The sequence below is a fragment of the Echinops telfairi genome, unplaced genomic scaffold, assembly GCF_000313985.2.
Source record: "Echinops telfairi isolate 266 unplaced genomic scaffold, ASM31398v2 ScPeMD7_7420;HRSCAF=8458, whole genome shotgun sequence".
Lineage (NCBI taxonomy): Eukaryota > Metazoa > Chordata > Mammalia > Afrosoricida > Tenrecidae > Echinops > Echinops telfairi.
In genome coordinates, this window is record NW_022111320.1 from 52,767,602 (window position 1) to 52,776,296 (window position 8,695).

Sequence of the window (8,695 nt, forward strand, 5' to 3'; positions counted from 1 at the left end):
GCTATAAAGAAGTCTGAATAAACCAAATTTCCCGGCTGGGCCTGTCCTTTTCCAGCTGTGCAGAGACGAGCGGCTTCTGGGGCTGCTGTGTCTCAGATGTTGATAAACCTCTGGACGTGGGCCCCCACATGCAGAGGGCTGCTGCGGGGAGGAGGAGCCAGACGAACTCTCAAAGGTGACCGGCGTGGGAGCGACTGGACGGACCAGAGCCTGGAAACCCACACAGAGCACACATCGGGTGAGCCCTCGCTGACAGGCCGCCTGCCGGCCAGGAGCAGCACAGGAAGCCAGTGCTGGGCTGGGTAGCAGACAGGACGGTGCTGAGAATCCACAGAGCTGGTCAGGCAGGAGTCTGATCCCACCCTCACACCATTTAGAACCGAGGAAGGAGACCTGTGACAGCCCACTCCCAGCCGAATTCACTGTCGCCTGCCTCCGTCTCTTGCTCCTCTCCAGGGCTTGGCCGACAAGTTTTAAGAAAGAATGAGGAGCCTATAGAGACATCGAGTAGAACGAGGGCCCGGGTGCGTGGACAGTAAAGGGGGGCTGATAGCAAGGAGCCCAAGAAGGAAGAGAATGTTTGGAAACTGATTGTGGTAGCAATTGTACCACACTGCTTGGTGTGATTGAACTATGGGATGATGTGAGGTCTGGATTAGCTCACAGTGAAATGGTTCTGGGGGAAAAAGAGGGAGAGAGAATGAAGAGGCAAGAAAAAGTGACCGAAAAGGAACGGATCGTGATGATCGACACATCACAAACACCCCTCTCCCGGGGGCAACAGAGACATGGGGGAAGGGAGACAGCAGCCCATGCAAGCTATGGAAACGATAATAATTTATAATCTATCAAGGAGCCACGGGGTGGGGGGGGAGGGGGGGCTGATACCAAGGGCTCAATAGAAAAATGTCCAGAAAAGAATGATGGCAACATATGTAAAAATATGCCTGATACAATTGATGTATAAGTTGCATTGAGTTGTAAAAGCCCCAAATAAAATGATATTTTAATTTCAATAAAAGAAAAAGTGACCTATAATCAAAAGAAAAGCAATCAATAGAAGCCAATTTGCAGATGATCCGTGTGATAGAAATAGCAGTCATGCAGTTTAAAATAACTAATCTGAATAGAATAAAGAATTTAAAAAAGTTCTTAGGTAAACATTTTAGAGGAAATGGTAGACAAAAACAGGTGAAAGGATGAAGGATTTCAGCAAGAAGTGAAAACTGTTAAAAATAATAATAAAATAAAACGAACCAACAAAATAACCAGATAGAAATTCTAGACCTCAAAAACACAATACCTAAAAGTAAATAACCCTCCAGGTAGGATAACAAAAGGAAGGAGGGTTACAGCACTCTGTGATGTTCACCTTCCTGACAGTATTAAAGCAGGTGCATAAGCAAATGTGGTGAAGAAAGCTGATGGAGCCCGGCTATCAAAAGATATAGCGTCTGGGGTCTTAAAGGCTTGAAGGTAATCAAGCAGCCATCAAGCTGAGAACCAACAAAGCCCACATGGAAGAAGCACACCAGCCTGTGTGATCATGAGCTGTTGATGGGAGCAGGGATCAGGCATCAAAGACCCAGAACAAAAAATCAAGTCAATGTGAATGGGTGGGGGTAGGTGAGAAGGGGAGTGCAGAGTGGGGACCCAAAGCCAATCTGGAGGCAACTGGACATCCCCTTACGGAAGGGTCACAGGGAGGCCACAAGCCAGTCAGGGTGCAGTCTAGCACCGACAAAACATACAACTTTCCTCTAGTTCTTTAATGCTTCCTACCCCCACTATCATGACCCCAATTCTACCTTACAAATTCGGCTAGACCAGAGCATGTACACTGGTACAGATAAGAGCTCAAAACACAAGGAATCCAGGACAGATAAACCGCTGAGGACCAACAATGAGAGTAGCAAATACCAGGAGGGTATGGGGAAGGTAGGGGGAGTAAAGAGGATTCCTCAATCACAATAATCAACATATAACTCCCTCCCAGGGTGATGGACAACAGAAAAGTGAGTGAAGGGGGACAGCGGTCAGTGAAAGGCATTATAAAAAATTAACAAATTATCAAGGGTTCATGAAGGAGGGAGGGAAGGAAAAAATGAGCTGATACCAAGGGCTCAAGTAGAAAGAAAATGTTTTGAAAATGATGGCAACAAATGTACAAATGTGCTTGACACAATGGATGGATGGGTTGTGATAAGAGCTGTAAGAGCCCCCAATAACATTATTTTTAAAAAAGAAAGAAAGGATGTTCAAAGCTAACGACAGGCCAGAAATTACACAAACATAACAAAAGCAAAGAAAACCAAACGCATACACAACGTAGTAAGATTGCTGCCAACCAGAGACCGAGAAAAAAATATTTTAAAAGTAAGCCAGAGGAAACAGTGGCGCGACACGTCGCGGAAGAAAATTGTACAAATCGACTTCCCATCAGAAGCGAACGGAAGCTTCCAGAAAGTGAAACGGTGCCTGGGAAGTGCTGAAAAGTCCGTGGAGAATCCCACATCCAGAGAAAGTACCTTTCAAAATTAACCAAAGAAGCCACTAGTCCACAGGGCTAACAGCCTACACGACCCACAGCCTTGTCTACCTGGAAGCCCAAAGCACTGGGAGTCCTGCTTCATACCACTCCAGGTCCGCCGGTTGGGTTGGGTCTCAGGCAGAGCCGCGCTGCCATCTTCACAGGAGCAGACTTCCGTCTCTCTCTCCCCGAGGAGCTGCTGTGGGCTTGAACCGCCAACCTTGCAGTTAGCAACCTGATGTTTAACCCCCTGCACCAGCAAGGTACCGCTCTGCGCTGTAGGATTCTCCCCATAAGAGAGAACCAGCCTGGCATTCCTCGGGAACCACTCTGACAGTGCCACCCAGCGAGGAGCTGGCCAGCACAGGCCCTGCTGAACCCAGAGGCGCAGACAGCACTGGCCTGGCTCAACAAGATGGCCTTCCTTTGTGCTGACTCTACTCGCGATGCGGCCACTGTCAGCAATCCCCACTCTGAGAAGCTTCTCTTAGCAGTAAGTCCAAACAAGGGGGACGCCAGGGACAATGGGCACAGCACAGGTCACAAAGTTTGACACACTACTTTGGGGACTCCTGACTGAGGCTTCAACTGCGGGACGCCTGCTGATCACTCCCTGCCCAGAGGAAAGAGGAGGGATGGAAGTCAAGACAGAGAGAAAGCGCTGAGCCTGGAGGACACCAGTCGCCAAGACCCTGGGGTCAGAAGGACTAGAGGGTGCCCAGCTTCCACCTCCGACGGCTCTGGAAAGGATCCCATCAGAAGGCCCTGAACAGAGTGGCAGAGTTTGTAGAACAAACCCGAGACCAGGCTTTGGGGTCAAACCGAGACTGGTGGGGCCTCAGTACCTTTCAGGTCTGGTCTTAGAACCACCAACCACTTCGGATCCAAAGGGCAGCATTTATCCAAGGACAAAGGGCGAGGCTCAGAAGGGGAGGAATGAACGCGGGGGAGACAGGGAGGGAGTGGGATCCACATTGGGATGGGAAGGGGTTGCAGCTGCCGGGATGAGTCAGAACACGTCCAGAGCGTCGAGTGTGGAAATATGACCCCGCCGGAAACCTTCACCTAATTCACAATAAAAAGTTGTCCTTCTTTAAACAAGCGAGAGACTAATGGAACCATCGAGACCTGAGTCAACCGTCCATGGGGACCCGAACCCTCCCCGGTGTTAGAAGCAGCAGCCAGCGCAGATCAAAGGGGCAGCACTGACCACCATCCAGAGGGTGGTGGGGATGAAGCGGGAAACACAGGGCGGGCGGGGGCAGCGGGGGTGCCCTGAGAGGATGGCAGAGGGTGAGCGGAAAGGGAGGATGTGTGGATTGTTGGAAGTAAAACTGCTGGTCCGACCTGTAAACTCTCACGAAACCCATAATATTTTGGTTTTAAGTAGTTCCAAAGAAAAGCCCCCAAATGGGAGTCCAATGAGATGAACTGGGTCTTGTGTGTCCACTCTAAGGCAGTCACCGTGGGTGTGCCCAACCAGCCAGGACAGGGTCCTATACCCACCCCTGGGGGCTAGTCACCCCCTGGAGCTGCATGGCCACAGGTATGTTAAACATCACATAGAAAGCCCCGAGCCGGGGGCTCACCATCTCCTCGACGATGCAGGTGTAGGATCCTCAGCTGGACTCTTGAGCTCCCCCATCCTGCCTGGTCCCTCTTTATCCCCTTAGCCCGCTTCCTCTCTGCCAAGCACGAACCAGTCTCTTCTGCGGTGTCTAAGCTTCCGAATGCCTGTTGCTCTTGCTACCCTCAAGGCCTAGAACAGGATCTGGGGGCGTGGGAGGGGGGTACTGGGACTGAAAAGGATTGGATTGTGGGCCCCCAAAGTGTGTGCTGTAAGCCCCTGTCCCCCACCTGAAACCTGTGTCTTCTTTGCTACGTTCATGGGGCAGTATTCCCGTCGAACTCCCCAAGCCCACCACCGTCAAGCTGGAGCTGATGCACAGCGACCCTGTGGGAAAGACATGGGGTCGCTGCGTGTCAGCTGGACGCTGTGCATCAAGCAAGGGGAGATGGGGGACATAGCCGTCGTGTCCCTGGAAGACACCAAGGAGCCCAAGTGAAGGGGACACGGCCTTCCCCGGGGCCAACAGCCACTGTCTCCCCTTAGAGCCCGCGGCTCGACTTCAGGCTTGTAGCCTGGGGAGCCATGTAACAAGGGGCATCGTGGTGGAGTGGGGTGACCAGTCAGGTCACCAACTGCAAGGTCCCGGGTTTGAACTCACCACCGCAGGAGGAAGTTGACGCTGTCTACCCCCAGAAAGAGTTACTGTCCCAGAAACCCCCGGGGGTGGGGGCAGCTCACAATGGCCTCGGGATGGCAGGACTACTTTGGACACAAGCATTCGTTTGTTCATGAGAGCTAGCGACCCGGCCAGCCTTCCGCGGCAGCGAAGAGGTGAAAGGGATGGGAGGCGGAGGGACAGGTGTGACGCGAGAGCTTCCCTGGGGAAATGGGAGTTGGAGTTCTTCCTAGGAAGAAAAAGCGGGGTGGGGTGGGGAAGAGTGGGGACCACCCCCACCCCACCCCCAAAGGAAAGATGGCACCCAGAGCCCAGCCTTCGTGCCCTGTGGACCCCACTGCGTCCCTGCACGCCTATGTCCCTTTTGGAGTTAGGTCACTGGGGACGTCCCCCAGGGTGATCCGTGAGCAAGTGACCGGGGAGTTCAGCCCTTGCTCCCAGGTCTCTTCTCAAGTGTGTGTGTGTGTGTGTGTGTGTGTGTGTGTGAGAGAGAGAGAGAGAGTGAGATGCCCACCTGATGTGGCACCTTCCTAAGAGTGTCCAGCAGGCTGTGCTCTGACCACTCCATCCCTGCCTCCTCCTGGGTCTCTGGTTGGCTCCTGCCCTCCAGCAGCAAGAGCCTCTGACCACTCAGGCGGGCGCTGCAGCAGGAGGTAGGCATGATGTCATGGGTCGGGTAGCTGCCGCCGATGCCCCGGTGTTTGCCCCCTTTGCAGGTGCTTTGCAGTTCTTCCCCCTCGAGCTGGAGTCTCTGCCCCTGGGGCCTCGGCCTGCCTGGGGCTCACGATGGCCAATAGTGCGAACTCTGCCCTTTTCCCTTGCTCTCCCATGTCTGTCCACACACGTGTCGGCACGTTGGGGCTAGAAACGCACTTAAAGGAACCCAAGAAAACACCAGGGGAACCCAGCTGCCCCAGCCTCCCAGCCGCTACGCGTAGGCCTGGCCAATCCAGACGGCTGACGGCCGAGGCTGGGCACAGGGTAAGTGCTCCGTGGGCCTGGGGGGTCAGCTCTCCTGGTTTTCAGCCACTGTTTGGGTGGTACCACGGTAATAGCCCACCCTGCAGGGGGTTTGGAGACCACCACACTCCCTGCCACCGGAGCTGCTCGGTGGGAGGTATGTCCTCAGCCAGCCAGAATCTAGGATCACAGCAAATGGGGGGAAGCGTCCCAGCAGAGGCTGCAGCAGCCCCTGCTCAGGAGCCCAGGCTGGCCCCGGTCCTCTCTGAGCAAAGCTCGGCTCAGGGAAGTCGGGCAGTCACCGTGGGCTTGAACTGCAAGGGTGTTTGTCAGGTTCCATTTCTCCCTGGGACAGGGCTGCTACGGGCGCATCCTGCATCCTGGGAGCTTGGGTGCTTGTTGGGGTGTCATCCTTGAACTCCGTGGGCACTCTGTAGGGACCCACAGAGCACTGTGGTGGGGCACAGGGTGGATTCTAGCACATCTGATCCGAGTCAAGGTTTTCCGGGGCTCGCCTCTCAGGACAAATGCTGGGGTTTGTCTGGGGGAGGCGTTCGGAGGAGGAGGAGCTGGGGCTTCTTCCCCTGAGCACGGGTTCCCCTGGGAGATCCCATGGATGGGGCACACAACTGAGGTGGGGCAGGCCCTAAGCACCTCCTTCTCCTGCCTCTGCTCCCACTCCTCAGGGCACCTCGTCACTCCTCCCTGGTCCTGCCTGCAGCCAGAGACACCTGGAGAGACCCCCACCTCCAGCCATCACTGGGACAAAGATAGGCTCTCAACTGTGACCCTTGCCCCCAAGCAGTACCCCCACCAGGCTGTCTGACCTTCACCACCAGCCACTGCAGGAGCTTGCAGGGACCAAACACCAGGAGCCAGTTGAGAGCTCGTCCGGGCATGAGCCCTCAAACCTGAGCTGAGGCTGCTGCAGGCCTGTCCCCCACAGGGATTTCCCACCCTAAGTCCCAAAGCTACAGAAGGGGGGTCTCCCAGCCTGAATATGCTCAAATATTCCTCCACTATACCAAGGAATTTCTTCTCTAGCTTTTTTTCTTTACTTTAATTTTTATATTGTTTTCCTGTTTTGTTATTCTGTTGGGTTTCCCAGTTCAGGAACCACAGGCGTGGACACAGAGAGATCATATGACTGATGCAATGGTCTATGGGGGAGGCGGGGGAGGTCAGAGGGGAAGGGGGATTGGGGAGCGATTGGGGGTACAGGATGGGGCATCAGAGGTGATTGTGGTGATGTCGTGTAACTGGTGGAAGTGTCTGATACGTGAGTGCCCCGTCAAGAAAACGACCGAAAAAGAAAGAAACAAAACTTGAAAGAGGAAGTGCTTGTTCTCAAGGGCACACGGGTCATTTTCTCGGGGGCACAGCTTCCAGAGACCAACAGTGGTGCAGCATCGTTGACGGCACCGAGCGATGCACGTACAAGCTGTTCAACTGGTGAACCTCTTGTTGTATTTTTGCCAAAATGTTAAAAAAAACAACCCTACACGAGACACAGTGACTCCTAAAGTGGATGGTGGTGAAGATGGTCCAACGCTTCTTGATCCGGTTGAACTACTGACTTGTGTGGTGTGTGTACTAAGTGCCAATGAGCCTGTTTTAAAAAAGAGACACACACACGGGTCCAAAGGGGAAGGTTTTTAATACAAAGCAAGCCGGGTAGGGCCTGGGGGGATTAAATAACAGGGAGTCAGGAGCCGGCGGCAGGGGACGCGGGCACCCTGCGCAGGGGGATGATACAGACAGAGTTCCGAGCCTCTTTGACCCGCCACCACCGGCCGAGTCTGCGGGGAGAGAGGTACCGCTAAGGCCAAGCCCAGCCACCACCACGCCCGCTCTAGGTCCCCCCAGCTCAGCCACCAGGGTTCCCCGCCCTCTCCCCCAGGGGATCACCCACCTGTGCTCCTGTCCGACCCCCGCCACCAGGAAGTCCCCGGTGCTTGAGAACTTAAGGCTGTTAATGAAGCCCACCTGAGGGAGGGACACAAGGAGAGGGGTGAGAGGGAACCCACCTGCTCGTCCCCCACCCCTGAGACGAGGGTGAGACAGTGAGTCTTCGAGGAGCACTGGGCTAAAGGGTGCCCGCTGTGTCCGGGACCTCTGACCAACACCCTGCACTCTGAGCAAGGCCCTCCCGCAGGGTGCAGCGTGCCCAGCCTGCTCTGATCTGGTTGTGTGGAACTGATTACGGACCACCCCAGACCCCCGGGCCTTTGCTCAGGCGGTGCTTGGCAACAGGGCACCCAGCACAGGAGCAAGCTTGTGCCAGGAGCTGGGCACACAGAGGTCACAGCCGGCTCTGCGCTGGCAGCACAAACAGTACAGTGAACCCAGAGCCCCTGAGCCACGGGAGCCACGGGAGCGCGGCAGGGTGGACTGAGCGCTCGGGCCACTCACCAGGGGGATGTCGCAGAGGGGGGCCAGGCGCCGGAAGCCCTCCCCACACTGCCAGAGCCGCACGCAGGAACTGTGGGAGCCTGAGGACAGGGGACAGTGAGGATGAATGGCCCTGGCCCGCCCAGCCCCGCTGTCTCTCCACCCACTGTGCCGGGCGCCCACCTGTGGCCACGAGGTCTGTGTTGGGCAGCGCTGCCACCGCGGACACCCAGAAGGGCTGCTCCAGACCCGGCTCCCCGCGCAGCCCGTGGGCCTCGCGCTGCAGGGCAAGCGGCCGCTTCTTGGAGAGGCCCCACACGGCCACGGAACTGTGGGCAGAGCACAGGGTGAGGGCCACGAGCTGGGCACAAAGGCCAGCCGTAGGCTGCAGACAAGGCGCCCAGCTCCCAGGGCCTCTTCTCTTCGCGAAGGGAGCGGCGCGCCGGGGCTGGACGGCAGGCACCTCTTACCCGTCATCAGCGCCCGACACCATGTGCTCCTCGTTGATGAGCTGGAGGCAGTCGATGGAGCCCCTGGAGGGGAGGGCGCGTGAGGGTCTGTCCCCCCA

General features: G+C 55.7%; 1 protein-coding gene across 1 annotated transcript in view; it reads right to left on the reverse strand.

Annotated features, from left to right (window-relative positions):
- Nucleotides 1-7,374: 7,374 nt before the first annotated feature.
- Nucleotides 7,375-8,695, reverse strand: part of RRP9 (ribosomal RNA processing 9, U3 small nucleolar RNA binding protein) — a 7,843-nt gene continuing 6,522 nt past the window's right edge. Inside the window, exons 10-14 of the mRNA XM_004715255.2 lie at nt 8,598-8,660; nt 8,311-8,456; nt 8,149-8,228; nt 7,649-7,722; nt 7,375-7,535 (exon numbers count right to left, since the gene is read on the reverse strand). Coding sequence (XP_004715312.2) covers nt 7,442-7,535; nt 7,649-7,722; nt 8,149-8,228; nt 8,311-8,456; nt 8,598-8,660 — 457 coding nt within the window. The 3' untranslated portion in view covers nt 7,375-7,441. The remainder of the gene's footprint in view (nt 7,536-7,648; nt 7,723-8,148; nt 8,229-8,310; nt 8,457-8,597; nt 8,661-8,695) is intronic.